General features: G+C 30.0%; 1 protein-coding gene across 1 annotated transcript; it reads left to right on the forward strand.

Moving 5' to 3' along the window:
• Positions 1-18967: 18967 nt before the first annotated feature.
• LOC124931956 (probable LRR receptor-like serine/threonine-protein kinase At4g30520) lies at positions 18968-22230 on the forward strand. Its single transcript, XM_047472546.1, has 11 exons — positions 18968-19372; positions 19467-19599; positions 19679-19750; positions 19829-19972; positions 20054-20125; positions 20202-20261; positions 20349-20452; positions 20523-20660; positions 20745-21089; positions 21181-21563; positions 21652-22230. Exons 1-11 carry the CDS (start codon positions 19276-19278, stop codon positions 22021-22023), a joined length of 1920 nt encoding a protein of 639 aa, XP_047328502.1. The 5' UTR covers positions 18968-19275; the 3' UTR covers positions 22024-22230.
• The last annotated feature ends 1108 nt before the right edge of the window (positions 22231-23338 follow it).

The raw sequence follows: 23338 nt of genomic DNA on the forward strand, positions 1-23338 counted from the left end.
TTGGATTTAAATTTATACAAATTTTGCTTTGGATCTTGTTTTTAATTTACACATAAAGCATTCTGTTTGTATTGCTTTTATTATGAGTTTACTTTATTTTAATACAAAAACATGTAACAGTATATTAAAACTATTCCACTAAAAGATAAAGTAGGAAGGAAAAGGAACAAATATATTTAAATAAGTAGACGACAGGTTGGAAGAATGAATTCCACTTTGAAGTAGAATATATCATAAAAAAGCACTCACTCCAACAAAGATTTGGCTTTGGCCCTTATCTAATTTCCTACCAATTATTTTATACTTTTTAGACTATTCAAAATGTTTTTCTAATCATGAACTCACTCACCATAGTTATATTTAGTAATTACTAGTTATAATTGAAAAATAACTTTATATATTACTTATAATCATATCTAAGTTCACCATTACCCTAAAAAGTTGTTTCATCCTAGTTTTTTCTTAAACTCTTCATCGTATTTATCGTTTTAATTATTAAATCACTTATTTTATTGACTAAAATATCAAAATACTTATTAAATTTAAATTTTAAATAAAAAAAAACATTTTAAATTTAGAAAAAATTCCATAAAATACCTAATATCAAATGAGCCCTAAGAGCTTGTTTTATTTTGGGTTATTTGTGATTTTTATTAGATTTTTGATGAAGATGTAGGTTATTTGTGTTTTTAATAGGTTAAATGTCTATAATTTACCATTTAAAATTTATAAAAATAAAATAAGAATATATTTTTTATGATATAATGATATTCATTCAAGCATAACGACACAAACAATAAATAAAAAAACACGAGTGTTCAATTTGTCACAAAATACAACGAGATTAGCTATTTGAGATCAACAATGAAAACGTAAACAAAAAATACTCAACACATAATCTGAAATCTAACGTTAATCAACTAAAAAATCCTAAAAAAATCAACAAATTCACCTATCATAATTGAAAAAATAATTATAATATATACTATGGAAACATTTGATGTAAAATCCGCTCCACTAGCTATATAAGAGTAATTAAATATTCCAGAAGAATAATATATGTCATATAAGCCTTGATTAACAACAACAAAATGAAAAAAAGAAAAAGATAACAAGATAGTAAGAAAAGAATGATTAAATACAAAATAACAAACGGTAAACAAAGAAAAAAAATACCAAGTAATGTATCATGAGCTTGTCAAGAAAATTGAAAATTAAAAAGTTTCACATGTTTTCAAAACATGCATTATAAACTGATTGATTGATGACAACATAAAGCAAACATAGTAGTGAGACTTTAACCACTAAAGCAATTTCATGCAACATGGGTGGCCAGGTGGGTGCTTATGTATGTCACATGCACTATCTCCATGCCTTTAATTTATTTTATTTGATTTTGTTTATTTCAGGGTTTTAATGGGTTTAATTTTTTTTTATAAGTAATAAAGTATTAAATAAATAAGTCTTATTAATTACACTAAATATAATAATTAATTTCTAAATTGTTTATAAATAGATAAACTATTGTGAAGATTAGTCATTAAATCATAATATTATTTCAATTTTTTTCTTTCATTAACTCAATCAAAATAGTATTTATTTATTTTATTAATTCTAGAAATCAAACTTGGTATTAGAGCTTATAAGGGAAAATTCTCGAAAACGATTTCATTAATAGAAGAAAAATATCAGTTGTCAGTTCTACCAATAATACCAGGAAGCGTAAAACTTGATAAACATAACTATATCTATTGGAAATCACAAGTTACTCCAATCATGATAAGTTATCATTTTATGAATATAGTTGAAGAGAATCTTGAAGTTCCTCCGAAATTTCTTCAAGAAAAAGATGATCAAAATAATATAATTCAAATCAAGAATCCAAAATTTAAACAATGACGTATTCAAGATCAAAGGGTACTTGCATGACTCTTTTCAACATTGACTGACGAGATTCATCAACAACTCTCAAAATAATCTTCGGTGCAAGAACTTTGGGAAACCCTAAAGAAAATCAATGTTTCTCAATCAAAGAGTCGACTATTTCAGTTACGGAGTCAACTCTTAAACGCACACAAAGGAAGTGACTCTCTTCTTAACTTCATTCAACATATCAAAAATCTGTCAGAAGCACTTAGCCAAACAATATGTTTCTAATGAAGATCTACAACTAACTCTACTCAACGGGCTTGGAGACGAGTTCGAGTCGATGATATGTGCTCCAACTTTTAGAAAAGATCTATCGTTTAATGAGATGACAAACATCCTTCTAAATCATGAAGGATGACTCATATTCAAGAAAATAAAATTCCATTATGAAAATATTTCGCCCTCAAACATTTCAGCGAATATTGCTTATATTTATGGGCATGGAGGTGGAAAGAACCAAAGACAATAATCGTCCGCAATGTAATTTTTATCATAAAATTGGTCATCGCTCCGAAAGTTGTTTTTATAATCCATCTTGTCAAATATGTAATGTATAAGGACGTAGTTCTCTCAAGTGCCCTCGTTTTAATCCTTCTATAAATTCTACGACAATGTTAGTTACATCTTTTACTATTGTAGATCCCACTTGGTGTTGAAATTTAGGTGCTACCGACCATATTACTTCCGATCTTAATAATCTACACGTACATTCTCCTTATATAGGTACTTAAACTATTAAAGTTGGAAACGGTATGACTCTGAATATTTATAATATTGGTACCACTAAAATTTTAAATCAACAAAAATCTCCCTACTTACGTAATATCTTACATGTTATGAATATTACTAAAAACTTTGATGAGTGTCGCGAGATTTTCATCAGATAATAGCGTATTTTTTGAATTCCACCTGAATGTTTGTCTTATTAAAGACTGAGATACAAAGATAGTGCTTTTTAAAGGATTACTCAAGGACGGACTTTATTGCATTGAACCTACTAAAAGTTCGTTTTCAACATGTTCTAATAAACAAGTGTTTATTGATATTCGATCTCCGACTCAAATTTGGCATTCACGACTTGGACATCCTTCTAGCGCAACTACATCTTTAGTTATATCACACTTTAAATTACCAATTTCAGGTAGTAATACTATTTCTTTTTGTGAATCATGTCAATATGGGAAAGCACATAAACTACTTTTTTTCGGCTTCAAAATCTACATCTATGGCTCCTTTAGACCTAATTCATTCGGATGTTTGGGGACCTGCTCTTAAATTTTTGTCTACTAGTTGTCGTTAATTTGTACATTTTGTGGATGATTTTAGTAAGTTCACATTAATATATCCACTAAAGAAAAAGTTGGATGTTTTGAATACGTTTATCAACTTTCTTCGACTTGTTGAAAATTTATTTAGTCGTAAAATCATAATATTGTAAACGGAAATTAGTCTCGCTTTATTGGCTCATGCATCTATGCCACTACATTATGGTAGTGAAGCTTTTGAAAAGTCACATATCTTATCAATCGTTTTCCTATTTCGACATTACATCAACGTTCACCATTCTAGACTATATTTAACTCTTCTCCTGACTATGGTTTTTTGACGACATTTGGGTGTTCTTATTATCCACTCACACGACCGTACAATTAACATAAACTTGATTTTCATATTACTGAATGTAGTTTCCTTGGTTACAGATCATTTCACAAAGGTTATAAGTGTCTTCACATTCTGTTTGGACGAATATTTATCTCTCGACATGTCATTTTTGACGAACTCACTTTTCCTTTCAAAAGTAAGGACCTTGTGCACTTGTCTAAAACACAAGAAGATAATGAGACATCTCTTCCAACAACTATACTTAATTCATCAATACCACCTCTATTATCTCATATCACTTCATAGTCTCCACCATCACCCTCTTCGACCTCCACATCATCACCAAACATTATATTATCTTCTTCTACTATTATTACTGTTTCTTCAACACAATCAATTATCATAACATTAATGCACATAAATCTTCTACTCATCAGATGATCACACGCAATAAAACACGATCTATGTCCTCATCAGCTCTCACTGCTACTTCTTCCGCTACTACACCTACATGTTTTACAAAAGCTAATAAGGATCCACAATGACATCTTGCTATGACAAATGAATATAATGTTCTTATTCAGAATAAAACATGGTCTCTTATTCCCCGCACGACATCTCATAATCTTGTTGGATGTAAATGGGTTTTCAAACCCAAGCATAAAGTTGACGGGTCTTTTGATCGACATAAAGCACGTCTTGTGGCTAAAGGATTCCATCAACAACAAGGTATTGATTATGAAGAGACATTCAGTCTTGTGGCAAAACCACTACTATTCATGTTATTCTTTCTTTGACAATATCTTATCAATGATTCATTCATCAACTTGATATTAGTAATGCATTTCTTCATGTGTCTCTACAAGAAGAAGTTTATATGGCACAACCACCTGATTTTATCCATCCAATTTTTCCTAATCATATATGCAAACTTCATAAAGCAATCTACGTTCTTAAACAGTTTCCTCGTGCTTGGTATGCTACCCTCCGGACTACTCTACTATCTCTCGATTTCATAAAATCAAAATCTGACACGACTCTCTTCACGTATCATGCACCTCAAATAACCGCATATTTTTTAGTATACGTGGACGATATTATTCTCACAGGCAACTCTAAAATGTTTCTAAAAAAAATTATATTTCAATTAAATAAATTATTTTTTGTTAAAGATTTAGGTCAATTACATTACTTTCTTGGAATGGAAGCCACTCGTACCAAAGATGACTTATTTCTTTCTCAATCCAAGTATATTGACGATATTCTCACTCGGGCTGATATGCTTCAAGCAAAGCCATTACACACTCCCGTCTCTGCTGTCTCATCTCTTTCTAAACATGATGGTGACTCTTTATCTGATTCATTTATCTATCAGAGTATAATAGAGGCTCTACAATATCTTACACTAACTCGTCCTGAGTTAGCCTTTGATGTCAATCGAGCTTATCAATTCATGCAAATTCCCACATCTCACTAGGGAGCGATTAAACGTATTCTTCAATATCTTCGTCATACTCCTCTTCATGGGATCTTTCTTCGTCCAAATTCTCAATTCACTCTTGTTGTCTACTCTGATGCTGACTGAGCATGATGTCCTGATGATCGTCGTTTAACAACTGAATTTTGTATTTTTCTAGGTGACAACCTCATTTCTTGGAATTCTAAGAAACAATGAGTAGTTGCTCGCTCTAGTACAACTGCTGATCTTTGTTGAATTCAATCTCTACTTAGTGAACTTCGAGTTTCACTTTCTTCTTCCCTAGTTCTATGGTGTGATAATATTGATGCCGCATTCTTATCAGCAAACCCAATATTTCATGCTCGCATAAACCATATTGAAATTGATTTTCACTTTATTCGAGAAAAAGTTGCTATAAACAACTACTCATCCAGTACTTTCATACTGAAAATCAAGTGGCTGATATCTTCACCAAAGGTCTTTATTCTCATCAATTTGCTCTTTTACGTAGTAAGCTCACAGTTTGTGCCTTATCTTTTCACTTGAAGGGATGATAAAGTATTAAATAAATAAGAAAAATTATTTATTTATCTCCTATTAATTAGGCTAAATAGAATAACTAATTCATAAGTTTCCTCAAATTAATTATATTTTCTATTACTATTGTAAATAGATAAATTATTTTAAAAATTACTTATTCAATCATAATATTATTTTAATCTTTCTCTTTAATAACTTAATTAAATAATTTTTATTTATTTTCTCAATTGTAAAAATCAAACAGACAAAATTTACTGATATATATATATAATTTCAAATAATTCATAATATATAAATGAAGCTCCAAGATTAGCTAGTCTCAAATCCCAATGCCAAGCAAGCACATCATTAGAAGTCTCATTCATATAACAAGAAAGGAGACATCCCGTTCACATCACATGTATGTTCTTTGTACTAATCGAGGCACAATGCCACTATTCAATTGAGATAGTGACCCATCTCACACACAGACAGACATACAGGGTTATTTGAAAATTAAAACTTCTTTTGGTAAAAAATACATTAATATGAGAGTAAAAGAAATGAATTTATAATAACAAGCAACAGGCAAGAGAGGGTCCATGACAAGTCATTGTTGGATGGATCTTTCCTATAAATCTAGATAGATAGATAAATAGGCTGTTAAAAATGGAAACCATTAAAATGGATAGCTAGCTTTGATCTGTCTCAACTTCAGACACAGGCATCTCAAATCGAATCAATTCACTCCCCAGTCCCTACTCAATGTAATCATTGTAAATATCAAACCTACCCCATGCATTTATCTATTTCATTTTCATACTTTACATACTCAGACCTTGTTTGATATTGTTTTTTATTTTTATTTTATTAGTTGGGTAAAATCTTTGTTAGACTTGATTTTATGAATTTTTTTTTTGTAAAGTTTAATGACAATTCCACATTCAAGATAGATTAAATTGATAGATGAGAGGAAGATATTAAATAAAATAATATTTTAGTATTTTGTGAATAAAATGAATGATACGATATATTAGTGAAAGAAGTGAAAATATTAGTATTTTTGTTTTAAATCTCAAAAGAAAAAAATTATTATAAAAGAAAACTCTTAATTTCATCAAATATTAGATGTGTTTGATTCTTATTTAAATAACTCAATTTAATTAAATGATATTCATTTTCTATCTTTTATCACATCACTAAATAATTAACAAAAATACTAAAATATCATATATTTAAAAAAATATTTTATATATATTAACAATTTATAAGTTTTTATCAAAAAAAAATATACATTTTCTCAAAATCATCACAAATAATTATTTTTTACATAATACAAATTATTTAAATAACCTAAATCCAAAACTTCATTGTTAATGTTAGGTTAATTGAGTATTTATTTTTAATATTTTTTATTAAATAAATAAATAAGTTTTTTTTTAATAAAAATTAAACAATGATATTTTTATATTTTATTTAATAAATTAATAAATTGAAAATAAATGAAATGTGATATGTGAGTTTTTGAATGATATAATATATATAATAAAAAAACTCAACATTCAAAATTTGTTTGGATGTAAAGGAAGTTGGAAGATATCTTGGCCTCCAACGAAAGGTTGTTTTTGTTCGGTCTGACATTTATAAAGAATAGAAACTGAAATAAATATATAATCAACACTAACTGTCTAAAATCGTAGCAGTATCTCCCCTCCAAATATTCGTCGTCCTCGATGAAGAGACCTTGGGCCTGGTTAGCCTTCAATGCTCATCCTCCAATCTCTAAAGAGAACTCTTTTCTCTTACTGTTCTACAACTGTTTAATGCGGTTTTGAGATATTTTAAGTAAGGTCGGGCTATGGAATCGTAACATTTGACAAACCTTCGATAACATCTTTTCAATTATTTTACTAATTACAGAACTGGTCATTTCCTCATTGTCTTTAGCTTTTTCGAGTCATTAATCACTCCATTTTCATTTGATATATGTCTCATGTGGAAGATTTATTTGCACCCTAAGTTACATTTTCTTTTGTTGAGAAATAACCTTTGTTGTTGCAATGTTGTCGGGATTTGGTGTAGATATAAAATAAAAACTCCTTCCAGCTCCGACTATACGCTAGGGTGTCATCGAAAATCCAGGACAAGTCCTTCTTCCGGATCAGCACCACAAGAGCAACAAAAGAACCATGGCTTCTAATTACTCCCCCTGTACAGAAAATTATTGACTAATTGCTCAATTTTTGTCTTTCGCAAGGTAGGGTACTAGTATGAGAACATGCACACAACTTTTGTTTCTTCTTTTAATGGGATTCGATGATGTTGTTCCCTGACTGGTGGTAGGCCTTCGAGTTACTAGAATAGAGTGTTGAAGTCTTCGAGCAGTCGCTGGAGATCCTCATGAATCTATTCTAATATCATTGTGGTAAGTGAAACAAATTATCCTTCATGCTTACTTCTTATTTGCACCATGGCAGCAATACTACATTTCTTTAATAACTTCTCATTTCCTTGTATCAGGTTGATCAGTGCACGAGATATACCCTACAAAACCGTGGTTCTCCCTTGTTTTTCATAAGAGAGGGTTAGTTTTTCAAAATTCCAAGATGAACGACTTAAAGTAAACATCCACTCGATGCCTAACACAATATCGTACACTTCCATGGTAAACACCTTCATATTTGTTTGGTAATTCTTTCCCTTCATTGACCATTTCAGGTCTTGAGAAATGATGGAGAATAATATGTTGGAACCATCTACCACTCGAATCGACAATACCTGAGTGGGCATGGTATTATGGCTTATTTTCTTCATAATCATGTTATTTATGAAGTTATGGGTGCTGCCTATATCAATTAGAATCATCGTCGACATGCTCTCGATCTTGCCGAGGATCTGGAGTGTCTGAAAATTATTAGCTCAATGCATGCAAGGAAATGACAATCTCTTCCACTACATTAGGATACAAAGGAAGATCATCAAAAACCGGCTCTGAAGTGGGTTCTTGGAAATATGGTAAGACTTCTTGGTCATTAGCCGAAACCATGAATAACTTTGATTTACACATGTGGTTGGGTTCCCGCTTTTCACTACAAGTGTAACATAGGCCTTTCCTCCTCTTTTCATCCATTACAGTCAGGTCTATTTGGCCCTGGTTTATACTGGAAGAAGATGCATGACAAGAATGCTTGAGGTCGGTAGTTCGGTTGGTGCTTTGCCAGATCGTGTTAACATTGAATGGCTTGGGTAGTAGTGGCGGTTCAACGCTGTACAAGTAGGGGTGGACACACCTATCGATCCGATATGATCTGGTATTTCGGATCGGATATCTGCCTTTATTTTAAAAAAAATTGCGATCCGTATCCGACCACTATCTGAATCGAAAACACCGGATCGGATCGGCCAGCCGGATACCTGTTGATCCGATTTTTTTCACATTTTAAATTTTTTTCATATGCTAGAAAATAGAAACTCTTCTATTAAGGATATCAGTTATAAATTCAACTCATAATTGAAAAACATATAAAAAAGGAAGGGAGATTAGCTAGGTCTTGTTTGATAATTAATTATTTAATAATTGTTTTGTTTGGGTAAACATAAAATTATTTTAATTGACGAATGTTATTCGTTGAAAATTACCAAAATACTATTTGAAACAAATAATAAAAATAGATTAACTATTGTTCAGGCCCTTAGGGTTTGTAATTTATATAATATGTTATTTTATTTTTAAATTTTAAAACTCACTAGATCGGCTTTGGTTATCCGATTTTTTTTTGTCCGATTTGGAAATTCAGTAAAAATATCGGATTCGGATTTTTTCGGATCGGATCGACCGGATCAATGGATCGAGCCTTTCAGATCGGTTTTTTTTGGCAAACCTTATGTACAAGTGCCCACTTCTCAACATGGACATGTATGTCGCTTCTTGGACCTTGGCCATCAACATGACTTTATTTACGAATCCGGGAACCGTAGCCTGATATAATTTGCAATTTCCATCCTCAACCTAGACAGGTAGCAATCTATAACATACTCCATTGGCATAAGGTTCATCAATTGTCTCATGAGGATGTCATGTATGGAAGTTCCGACTACAGCAAAAGGTCTCTCATAATTTTAATTATCACTCAGAATTTTTGATAGAGATTATCTCGACATTGTTTTATTGGTTCGTTTAGTTTGCACTACTTTAAGAATTATCGTTCAAGAACTGAAATGAGTTCGTCTTTAAAGAAATCCTCAACAAACGCATTATCATTGAATATTTTCAATTTGTGTTTTATTTTTATAAAATTGTTTGTGAAATTTAATATATAAATAATTTATTATTGATTTTGATTTGTAGATATTATTTTGTATTATTACTAGTTAATTTCTGATGTGTAACTTTAATGGAATTAATTATTTTTAAAAAATAAATAAAATATATTTGATTTTGGATTATTTTTTAAATAAGTTTTGGGTTATGCAGAACTTTATTATTTTGTAAAACGCTTAAAATGTATTAATATTTAGTCAAATATAATTATAAAAATATTTTAATTATTTTCAAACTCATTATTCTTCCACATATCTTTGTTAATATATTGTATTTTAAAAAAATTTCATAAAAACTTTAAATATTTTTTGTAAAAGAATTTGAAAGATATAAATCAAATTATTAGAAAACTGAAAGTTGTTTATTTAGAATTATTTTATTTAAAAACTTATTAATAATAAAGTAAAACAACTTAATATTTTAAATTATTTAACAGTAAAAAAAAATATTGAAAAAAAAGAAATTTTTTAAAGCAAATGATAATAAATTAAGTGATTTATGAAATCTTTTCATTTTTTTATTTTCTTCATATTTTGTTATTTGTTGTAATTCGTGTAGGTTGTGATCATGGTCTACTTTTTTTTTTCCAGTATTCCAGTTGTGCTCCTATTTATTATTATTATTATTATTATTATTATTATTATTATTATTATTATTATTTATTATTATTATTATTATTATTATTATAAAGTCCTTAGATAAATCTACAATAATTATTAAAGTGAATGAATAAAATAGCTTGTTCCTCTTCTTGTTTTTTTTTCTAAGAAACTTTATTTGATAAAAGTATATTATTTAAAATTTTAATTAATTTAATTATTATTTTTTTAGTATTTAAATTTTAAATTTAATAAAATATAAAATTAGAGTATTTTAGTTACAAAATAAATAATTTTATAATTAGAATGTTATTAATGTGATAGAAGAAAATTTAAAAAAAATGTGATAAGAAAAAAGAAAAATTCAAAAATTCTCATATCAAACGAATTTGGTTTGGTTCAGATTGAAATTAAAAGAAAATTAATTATTCAAAAAGTAATGATCGGTGATGATTTTAAAAAGGTTAAATTGATAAAATATTTAAATATTTAATATATAATGATAAAATAAAATAATTTAAAATAAATGTTATTTTAGTATTTTAGTTAATAAATTAAATAATATGATAGATGAGTATGGAGAATGAAAGAATATTATTTAATTGAGTTATTTAAATAACCAAAATCAAATAACCCATATTATTTGAATAATTAATATAATTATTTAAATATATTCTTTTCATTGATTTTACTAAAATTAAGTTCATAAGCATAAAAAAAATTTGACATACCCCAATATTATTAATTTATAATAATATTAAAATAATATTTTGAATTTTTTAATTTAAAATAATAAAATATATATATATTAAAACTAAATTAGGGTTAATTATTGTGATAATTAAACCATAATTAAAAACATTAAATAAAAATAAAAAATTTGAGATTAAACTTAAAATATTGTATTTGTTTTACCGAAATTAATTCCAAAAAAGATTAAAATAATTTAATTATGATTTTACACAATTTAATGTATAATTTATGGCTTAAGAAAATTAAATAAATACCCCAAAATACACAAAAATATCTAAAATAAAATAAATTAATATAATTTTTATTATGTTTCCAAAAATATTTTTGTGTATTAATTTGGTGAAGAAAAACGCAAGAATGAGTTAAAAATTCAATTTCAAATAACTCTTTTATTAAAAATATAAACCGATAATCCTATGTGACAGAAATTATGTTTAAACTTTGCAGCAGGATCTGTGGCCATCGGAAGAGCGCCTGGATTTCATACACCGCCCAGGAACACGCCCTGTAGCCGGTTGTAACCAAAACGACGTGCGCCTGGGTCCACACCAAATCAGCTAACGGAGATGCTAACTCCGTTAGCCTAGATGCCCAAACGCTAGACAGAACACCCGGCGATGGACGAAACACCAACGAAGCGTTCATTTAAACAAAATGACATCGTTTTGTTTTTCTTCTTCGCGAACGCCGGAGGCCCGCACTTTACGCCAACGACATTCCAAAAGCTCTATACTCTTCATCCTTCATCATTATCATTCGAGATTTCACCCACGAGCACGTGTCTTCCTCGCAATCATTACCCCTAAGGTTTGAATTCAAAACATATACTAGATCTAGACGGCCAAGGACAAAATAGAACGAAGAAGAATCAATTTTAGAAGCCAAATTCGATATGAATTCATCTATGAAACCGACTTAGCTCGGTTATAAATAGTCTATAGAGTCCTTCCAATCCATCGAACAAACATCACAAATTACAGCCTGATTCAAGAATTTCAAAGAACTCCGGCGACTGTCTTTTTGAAGAAATAATTCCGACGGTCTAAGCTTTGATCTAGGGGTTAGGAAAGCTTCTTACAGATCATTGGAGTGTTCTCCAATCACTAGTAAGCTTCCAGACCTACTATAATTCGAATTGTGATTAAAAATTGAATTTTTTCAAGTTTGATCGGGTTGATCTTGTTTAGGACTCAATTTTATTCTTTGTATATTCAAAATCCATCTGATAGGATCGGCTTTATCAATAGAGACGGAGGTCTGTCTAATGATGAAGGCTTATGAAAAACGGTTTGATAGAAATCCTGTTAGGGATTAATATCTCTTTCTATTCTACTCAAACTTGTATAAACACTTGAAACAGATTCAAGGCGGAATTGTTTACTTGGGTTTGAAGCACAAGATGAAATATGAAAAGATGACAGAAAATGAAGAACACAACAGTTTGTTTATGGATGTTCGGAGAAAATCTCCTACGTCACCCCTTCTTCCAACCACCGGAAGGATTCACTATATGATAAGAATCGAATACAGTTTACACACACACTTAGCTCACTATTGAACAGAACACTTTCTGTTCAATTACAAGAAAATGAAGAATATCACTCAGCTAATGGTGTTTTGATTCTAGCTCTCTCTCTCGATTCACACACAGTACAATCAGAAAGAAGCTTCACAAAATAAGTTCAGTAAGCAAGATGATTGAGTAGTCTCTCTCTCTGCAAAATCAGAATGCTTGTTCGTAAGATTGGTTGAGGCTGATAAAGTCGCTGCTTCGTTCGTTGCTCTAAGGATTGATTAAATACTGAGCAGGAGCTAACGGTCGAATCTTAAAGAATGATACGTGGCGCTCTTCCATTGGAAAGCCTCCATTGTACACAACAGGTTCTGAGCACAAGGATCGTGGCCGTACCGAACTGGTAGTGCGCCGAATATTCCATCAAAGATGTACCTGCAAAACGGGTAATGTGAGGAAAATTCTCTTATGTGGCATTCCTTGATTGGATGCATATAGCTGTTGTACTAATCTTCACAGGAAAATGGAGCAGAAGTAGGGTACAACTATAGCACGTGGGTATGAGAAATGCTAGATTCAAGCGTACTGCTTAAACAGAGCATCAGACGTATTTCAGTTAGACGGATTTGGGAAAATCAGTCTACTGAAATAAGTCAACTCCTTCTCAAGAAAAACGTCTATTAGACCGCTTGGTCTAATATAATTAGACTCGCGTCTAATTTCAATAACCATTAGACGGGTACATCTAACTCCACTGAGTTAGACTACACGTCTAATTCCGGTTCTACCTCAGACTAATCTGAAGGAGTTAGACCCACGTCTAACTTTCAATTAATTAGACAACCCGTCTAATTATAATAACCATTAGACCGGCACGTCTAACTCCACTGAGTTAGACTGCCCCGTCTAATTCCGGTTCTACCTCAGACTAATCTGAAGGAGTTAGACCCACGTCTAACTTTCAATTAGTTAGACAACCCGTCTAATTATTACATAACTATTAGACCGGCACGTCTAACTCCACTGAGTTAGACTGCCCCGTTTAATTCTAGTTCTACTTCAGACTAATCTGAAGGAGTTAGACCCACGTCTAACTTTCAATTAATTAGACAACCCGTCTAATTATTACATAACCATTAGACCGACACGTCTAACTCCACTGAGTTAGACTGTCCCGTCTAATTCCGGTTCTACTTCAGACTAATCTGAAGGAGTTAGACCCACGTCTAACTTTCAATTAATTAGACAACCCGTCTAATTATTACATAACCATTAGACCGACACGTCTAACTCCACTAAGTTAGACTGCCCCGTCTAATTCCGGTTCTACTTCAGACTAATCTGAAGGAGTTAGACTCACGTCTAACTTTCACTAATTAGACAACCCGTCTAATTATTACATCTATTAGACTTACACGTCTAATTCCGCGTATTCATTAGACTACCCGTCTAATTCTTTACGTCTATTAGACTTACACATCTAATTCCGCGTATTCATTAGACTACCCGTCTAATTCTTTACACATCTATTAGACTCACGTCTAATTCCATTAGACTTTCGTCTAATTCATGCGCCTATTAGACTGCCCCGTCTAACTCCGTTGAGTTAAACTGTGCGTCTGATTCCATTAGACTTGCGTCTAATTTTATGCGAATGGAGATCAAAATCGGTCTAATGACCCTCATTAGATCCAAGTCTAATAACATATTGTCTTAATACACCTGTATCAAAACTCATAAATTATTTCATCATCAAAATATTAGTGGGTAAATTATTTCAACACTTAGTCAAAATAATTTGACCCAACACCATCCCTAAATGATTTCTATTTTATCGAAAGAGATTTTATCAATTAAACTTAAATCAAAAAACCTAATTTGAAAATCTAGAAAATTTGAATTTTGTGCTCTTGAGCTTTTCAACTTGAATTTTGATTCAAATAGTTGCCCAACATATTGTAAACATGTTAGGATGATGTTCAAACCATAAATCATACATCTTGATCATGTTTGATCGATCTGGAATTTTTGAAATAAAAAGTTTTAAATTTAAGTTTTGAATTTTGTTACAGAGCTTGATTGATGTTCTTGTTTTAATCGTGTTCGGTTGTAAACATTATTTTGAAGCTGTTGGAACAAGAATTAGGCCATGAGATGGTCTAAATCAAAAGTTCCCAATTTTTGCCATAGAAATAGGGTTGAAAAATTAATCATCTTAGAGCTCAATTGATGAGATTTATGATTATGGATTATGATCCCAACATTCATATGAGTTGTTTATAACTTAAAGATTATGTTTTCATGATCTGTATCAAAAGTTCCCAATTTTTGCCATAAAAATAGGGTTGAAAAATTAATCATCTTAGAGCTCAATTTATCGAATTTTTGATTAGGGATTATGATCCCTACATTCATATGAGTTGTTTGTAACTTAAAAATCATGTTTTCATGATCTGTATCAAAAGTTATAAACTTGTATTCTTCATCTCAAATGAAGGACACTCGGTCTTCTTGGACCGAGTCTTGTAGGACCGAGGACCAAGAAGTATGAACGAGAATCCTTGGTCTTGACCGAGACCGAGAACTGAGACCAAGGACTAGTGTTCTTGAGTTTGAATCGAGCCCTAGGACCGGTGTTCTTGAGCAAGGACCAAGAAATCAGACTGAGGATTCTCACATATGACCGAGAGATTTGACTTAGGATCGAGCCTCCCAAGTTCTACGACCGAGAAATCTAGATCTGGGACCGAGACTCCTAGACCTAGGACCGAACAACCCGAGTTCAGGACCGAGCCTCCTAAACCCAAGGGATGAACCCTCCAGTCCCCTGACCGAGTGTTCTGAGCCCTGATCCAGACCACCCTCGGTCTAGACTGAGCCCATCCGGTCCTAAACCGGTAAAAATGGACCCAGGCCTTAGGACTCCGGTCCTAAGCTTGTTTGGTTCCACTTTTAGAAATAAAAATAATTTCAGAACTCGAATCCATTTTTAAATAATTATGAAAGGTCAGGAAAATATTTTTTTTAAAATATTTTTGGAATATTTACCAAACAATTATTTTGGCTAAGGCCCTGTTTGGAATATATTTTTAAATTCTAATACTTTTATGATATTTTTCAAGTATTGTACTCAATCATATATCAACGCAATCACATGTACGCACTTTTAAATAATTTTGTTAATTATTCACGTAATTTAAATTTATCCTTGTTTAGGACCTCCGGACTATTAATTAAATAAAATAAACGTTATAAATAAATCTTTTGATTGTGAGACTTTTACAAAATAAAATCGTCTTTGACGGACGTGGAGGAAATGGCGCGAAAGTCCTTTCCCGAGCGTAACTAAATACCGAACCCCTTATGGAAACTCTGGCGACTCTGTTTTTCAAATAAATAATGTTTTCTTAAATTAATTATGTTTAATTAATTTATATTGGATTTTTTGAAATTGTAATTTGATTGAAACAAATTCCTAGATTATTAAACTTTGAATATAATTAATAATTTTACGTAGTTAATTCTAAAAGCTGCAATGTATTATCAAAATCTTTAAAAATAATGTTTTATTTTAAAAAGATGTCTTGCACGCAAACTAAACTTGAAACGTATTGAACCTTGAGTCACCCCGAATCTCCTGTATTGCCACCTTTCATCCGACACATGCTAAGCTGCGAGAGGGACATTTTCGGGGTTACAAAGTCATTGTCTGATTGTGTTTAAAAAAAACAACAATCAAACATTACTTCATCAACTTTTTTTTTATCAATTAAATAACTTAATTCATTAACTAAAATACTCTATATTTTAAAATTATTATTATATATTAATACATTTTAAGTATTTTTTAAAAAAAATAAAAAAAATTAACCTCCTCAAACTCACAATCATAAATCTTTTTTAAATAAACCTTAATAAGCTCAAATTTAGTAAAAATATTTTAATTATTTTAATTTATAATGATAAAATATTTTTATTTAATTTTTTAACTATAAAATTTTTTAATTAATAAATGAGATTAATTAGAATAATATTAAATTTGGTAAAGTTATTAAAAGAAATAAAACGAAAAAAGGGTGAATGAGAAAACCACTATAGTAGAAAATGGTTCCAATGATAAATCCCACTACACTAATACTCTATTTTGCTCACAAAAAGAACATTTTGCTATTATTTCTGTTACCAATTAGTGTGGTCATAAGTAGAAAGGTTTCTAATTATTTTAATCAAATATGATATTTATTTCAAATCAAACAATGCACTGTATGATTATAAAATCCTGTAACATTTAAAAAAAAAAAAATCTCTATTCTAAAGCTAATGACTATAACATTCTTAATCAATCCGCATCGAGTGTACTTAGGAGTGTTCAATCGGTCGGTTAACCGGTTAAACAGTTCCGATTAAGTCCGATTTTACCTCTTATTTTATAAACCGGTTAACCAACCAGTATTGATATCGGTTTTACAGAATTTGGAACCATTAATTCCAGTAAGTGATAATTCAATTTTTTTAATTAAGTATTAAACTTATAAAATGATTTTTTTTCAATTTTTTTTTTCACTTTTATGTTATTCTTCATTTTTTTATATTATAATATAATCTAATATATTATATTATATTATTGTTATAATATAATATATTATAATAATATTTAGAATATTTTATAATATATTATATTATTTTAACAATATAATATATTTTAAAAGTATTATTTTTAAATTACTTCTAAACTAATAACTATATAATTTATTTAAAAAAAAAAACAGTTCTATATAAATTATAATTTAAAATTAAAAGAAAAACTAATATATATATATTATTAAATATTATTTATAATATATCTAACATTTAAAAAAAACTAATATAAATATATATGATTAAATTATTAGCGATTTACCGGTTAAACCGTTAGAAAAATAATTCAACCGAAAACTGAATCGTTTAACCGTTAAAAAACTGGTTAATCGGAACCGTTAAAACCGGTTAACTAATAAATCGATAAAATGAAACCGATAAGCTATCGGTTCGGTTGAGTTATCGATTTTCCGATTTTTTTGCATAACCCTAAGTGTACTCCTTGCAACATATTTTTTATTAGCATAAGAAAAATAATATAATCAAAATCACGTCACTATTTTCTCACCTCAAAACACAAGTATAGTCTACTAACTTACAAGATTATACCTTTTGTGCTTAATTGATGAGTTGTCTAAATACTTTAATCAAATACATACCACCATCCAAAAAAAGACTATAACAATTTCTTATTAGAATATTTTTATGTCAATGTTCCCTTCATGTCAAGACTTAAACTTTTCATTTTAAGAAATTTGATGTTGACCTAGGAATCACTAAAGTGCTGTAGTGAATTAAAAAGAGTGATGAATCATATGGATGCATTATGTTTATATCAAAAATATTTTTTCCATTTTTTCATTATACTCTTTTTTTTTTTCTTTCATATTTTCAAATTATGATTTTTTTCTCTAAATTTACAAATCATTTAATTATAATTATAATATATAAATAATTAGAATTAAACTTGCTAAATTAAATAATTAAAATAAAAAATTAATTAAATTTTATATATTAAAATAAAATATACTATATAAAAACATTAAAATAAAATTCATTAAATAAAAATTAAAATGAAATGCATTACATGTAATATATAAAATACATTGAATATTAATCATGAAAATCTTGAAGGCATGACTAAGATTAACTAAGTTTTGTAGGTACACAAGAATACCTTAAAATGCTTGTCATTAATATTTAATGTCTATTAATATATTTTACTTTCTAAGTAATGTATTTTATTTAATTTTATTATTTATATAATGTATTTAATTTTAATATATAATATTTAGAAATTTGGAGAGGACAAAAATAGTTGGAGAATATGAATTAAATAAAATAGTGAATGAGAATGTTGAATATAATTGAAATGCATTCCATAACTTAACGGTAGAGTAATAACTCTTTTTTTTTTAATTTTCACATCTACGCCATTTAAAAAAAAAACTTAATAGCATTAAATAATTTAAGATTAGAGCTTATTTAATATTGGATATTTTAGATATGGTAAAGTTTTGTTTAAACAGGTATACTCTAACAATTAAATTACTTAATTTATTAATTAAATTATTAATTATTTTATTTTTATTAAATTTAAATTTTAAATACAAAATAATATTTTAATAAATTCTCTTTAATAACCAAAAATAAAATTTATACAAAAAAATAAAAACACAAGATGAAACAATTGAAAATGCGCATTTTAGTAAAATGTTGATTAGAATGCGCACAATACCAACTTCTGTCACTCTCAAATTCTGTGCTTTCCCACCCTCACTGACACTCGTATCATCCGCCTGATTCGCTCGTCGTCTCTACTTCCTTTCCCTTCTCTCTTTCTTCTCTCTATCTCTGCACTTGCTCCTTCCTTCTTTCTTTCCTGAGAACTACAATTTGTATTCATTCTTCTTTCCTCCCACAAAATATGGTGATACCTGTAGTAGGCCCCTAGAACACCAAACTAAACAAACAATCATTCCCATTGCTTCAATAATTCATCATGTACATTAATCCCCACATAATTCTTCTTCTTCTTCTCATGCTAATCGCCTCTTCTTTTCCAGCTTCTTTCTCCTATGAGCCCAGAAATCATGAAGGTATTATTATTCTCCATCCTTTTTCTTTCTTTCTTGTCTCTGTGTGTGTTTGTTTGTTTACCCTCAAACCATCATTCATTCTGGAACTGTGCAGTTTTAGCTCTTATAGAAATCAGAATTTCTCTAAACGACCCTCATGGAGCTTTAAACAACTGGGATGAAGATTCTGTCGATCCTTGTAGCTGGGCTATGATCACCTGTTCCCCTGATAATCTTGTCACTGGCTTGTAAGTTCTTCAAAATATGACTTATTTATATATACAATGTTTACTGATTTCAGTTTTTCTTGGTGGGTAATGTTTATAGTGGAGCTCCAAGCCAAGGATTGTCAGGAACCTTATCAGGAAAGATAGGAAATCTGACAAATCTCAAACAAGTGTAAGAAATTTCTTCTTCTGTTTTCCCAATCTCGTTTCCCTCTGTTTTCTTACCTATATGTTTTTTTTTTTTCCGCAGGTTACTGCAGAACAATAATATCTCCGGCGACATTCCACCGGAGCTGGGTAATATTCCGAATCTTCAGACGTTGGATCTGTCTAACAACCGGTTCTCCGGTCACGTGCCGGAGACTTTTGGTATGATGAAGGGTCTTCAATATCTGTGAGTACTTTTCTGATAGTTTTGATTTACTCTGTTTTGGATTTCTTCTTTTTTTGTCTTGTAATGGTTCATTGTTTGTAGGAGGCTAAACAACAATAGCTTGTCTGGTCCTATTCTTCTGTCTTTATCTAAAGACCCCCAGCTTGCTTTCTTGTGAGTATATGATTATATGTCTGGTTTTTTAGACCTTATTTTCAAAATGTAATCGATTTTGGTTCCTATCTCTCAGGGACCTGTCTTTCAACAATCTTAGTGGGCCTATACCTAAATTTCCAGCAAGAACATTCAAGTATGTATCAAGTTATAAACCCTCTTTCTCTTTCTCTCTCGATTCCTATGATTGTTAATCGTCGTCATGTGGAATTCTCTTTACCAGTTTGGTCGGAAATCCACTTATCTGTAAAGGAGAGAAATCTGAAGGTTGTTCTATTACAACCATTCCAATGCCTCTTTCCTTCCCGCTTGGTTCATCATCCTCGGGTAAATTATTAATTTTCTAATGAATCTCTCATCTTTCTGTAAATCAACTTTCTTTTCTGTAAATTTGTAGGAAAACCCAAATCAAGGAAATTGGCTATTGCACTTGGGATCACTCTAACTGTCGTCTCCTTCACTGTTCTTGCAATTTCGTGGCTGTTTTGGAAGAAGAGAAACAACAGGGAGAAGCAAAGTATTTTGAATATTACTGGTAAACAGTTTACTTTGATTCTTTTTTCAGAAATGAAATTGTACCCATCTTGCTAGATTGTGAAAATGTTGATAATTGATTCAGATATACAAGAAGAGGGTCTAATAAGCCTTGGAAATCTGAGAATCTTTACGTTTAGAGAGCTTCAAGCATCGACGGATCACTTTAGCTCGAAGAATATATTAGGAACAGGTGGATTTGGTAATGTGTACAAGGGTAAATTGGGAAACGGAAATATGGTGGCCGTGAAACGATTGAAGGACGTTTCTGGTACCGCCGGAGAATCTCAATTCAGAACTGAGCTAGAAATGATTAGCCTGGCTGTTCATCGGAATTTGCTCCGGTTAATCGGTTATTGTGCTACCGCGAATGAACGGCTATTGGTTTATACTTATATGTCTAATGGAAGTGTTGCTTCCAGGCTTAGAGGTATGTATAAATTATGATGAGTGTTCATAAAACCAAATATTTTCAAAAAAGATCAACTTTTGTAAGGTTAATTTTGTGTTTTTTGTGACAGAAAAACCGACGAAACTAGATTGGAACACGAGGAAGAGAATAGCGGTTGGAGCTGCAAGAGGGCTTCTATATTTGCATGAACAATGCAATCCAAAGATTATTCATAGGGATGTGAAGGCGGCGAATATATTACTAGATGAATTCTTTGAAGCTGTTGTTGGTGATTTTGGACTTGCGAAGCTCCTTGATCATGCTGATTCGCATGTTACAACCGCGGTTCGTGGAACCGTGGGACATATTGCACCGGAGTATCTATCGACTGGTCAATCTTCGGAGAAAACAGATGTTTTTGGATTTGGAATACTCTTGTTGGAGCTTATAACTGGGATGAGAGCACTTGAATTTGGAAAAACAATTAATCAAAAAGGTGCCATTCTTGAGTGGGTAAGTATAATTGCTATTTTTCAAACCAATTTCAATCAAGGCTTGTTTAATGGTGTGACAAATTGAGTTGTTTCTTTGTTTTTGTAAGGTAAAGAAGGTTCTAGAAGAAAAGACGGTGGAATTATTGGTCGATAGAGAATTGGGAAGCAACTACGATAGAATAGAAGTGGCGGAAATGTTGCAAGTTGCTTTTCTCTGCACTCAATATCTTCCGGCTCATCGTCCTAAGATGTCGGAGATTGTCCACATGTTAGAAGGAGATGGTCTAGCTGAAAAATGGGCGTTGACACATAACCATTCGAATCCCAACTTAAACGTAAACGAAAAGAATGGTAAAGTTGTAGTTAGAACTACGAGTGTTAAACACGAAACAAATGATTACGAAGAATCGAGCACGATTGGATTGATGGATGGTGATCATGATGCTCACTATGCAATGGAACTCTCTGGTCCAAGATAGTGTTATTGAAGTAGATTAATTAATTAATTACATTATTTTGGTTAATTCAAGAAATGGTTAGATTTGTATGGTCTAAAGGGGTTTATTCTATTTTACTACAGTAAATTAAATTTGACAGCATGAGCAGATGGGAAAGTGAAAAAAGGAAACATCTTGTAATTTGACCGTTTGACCGATGAGGTCAAATCAGGACCATTTGTTTGTGTGGAGAGTGGGGTGTCAAATTATGTTTATTTTTACAGTTTTGGTTTCTTTATGCAGGTTCATGCATTCTCTTTTCACTTTTACTTTTTTAACTTTCTAAAAAGAAGTTTTTAAACTATTTCTTAAATCTTGATATTACTTTCACATTTTGAATTTCATATTAAATAGTTTATGATTTTTTATTTATTAAAAGCTCAATCTCACAAGTCTTTATTTTTTTAACAATCCAATCACTAAAGTCCTAATCAAAACACACAAATATTCTTATTTTATTTTATAATTTTAAAAATAAATACTCCTACTTTATTTTTAAAATTTAAATTATAAAAATACATTATAATAATTAAATATATTAAAAATCCAAATAACATATAACTTTATCAAACAATTTTGTTCTTTATAAATCAAATAAAAACATGAAATAATCCAACATTCAAACAAGTTATTAAATAGTTTTTTTTAGTTTTTCATCAAAAACCTCCATATGACATTTTATTTATTTAACAATTCAGTTTATCAATTCATACATTAAAATATCAAAATATTCTTACTTTATTTTTATAAAACTTAAATAAAAAAAATCATTGATTAAAAATCTAAATAACTTACTTTTCCCTATCAAATAATTTTTAAACAAAATCAATAAAAATTTCCAAATAACCAAATATCAAACAAGCATTTGATGTTGGATTTTTATGATTTTTTTCACTAAAAACTCTTTATCAGATCTCATTTTTTTCAATCATCAAATCACTTAATTAATCAATTAAAATATCAAAGTATTCATATTTTTTTCTTATAAAATTTAAATACAAAAATATTATGGCAATTCAAACAATTAAAAATTAAATAACCATTTTTTTCCCTAACAAAACTTAATAAAATTTTCAAATAACCCAACATCTAACAAGCTCCTAAGTTAATATTTGCTTTTTTTTTTATTTTTTTTTATTTTTTATCTTTTGATGACTTATTGATTTTTGTTGCTTTCTCAATGATCATTTTTATTGTCAATTTGTTGAAAAAACAATCATGTTCAAGTGATTTATCTAATTTAGGTGAATAATTAATTTTCTATAGTTTTTGTTTATGATTTTATGAAAAAAAACTA

Source organism: Impatiens glandulifera, chromosome 3, assembly GCF_907164915.1.
Source record: "Impatiens glandulifera chromosome 3, dImpGla2.1, whole genome shotgun sequence".
Lineage (NCBI taxonomy): Eukaryota > Viridiplantae > Streptophyta > Magnoliopsida > Ericales > Balsaminaceae > Impatiens > Impatiens glandulifera.

Excerpts from the sequence above, each read along its gene's own strand:
- LOC124931956 (XM_047472546.1), top strand. The coding sequence starts at position 19,276 with ATGTACATTAATCCCCACATAATTCTTCTTCTTCTTCTCATGCTAATC. Across the intron at positions 19,373-19,466 it reads TGAGCCCAGAAATCATGAAG|TTTTAGCTCTTATAGAAATC; the intron begins GTATTATTATTC and ends GGAACTGTGCAG. Across the intron at positions 20,453-20,522 it reads GCTTGGTTCATCATCCTCGG|GAAAACCCAAATCAAGGAAA; the intron begins GTAAATTATTAA and ends GTAAATTTGTAG.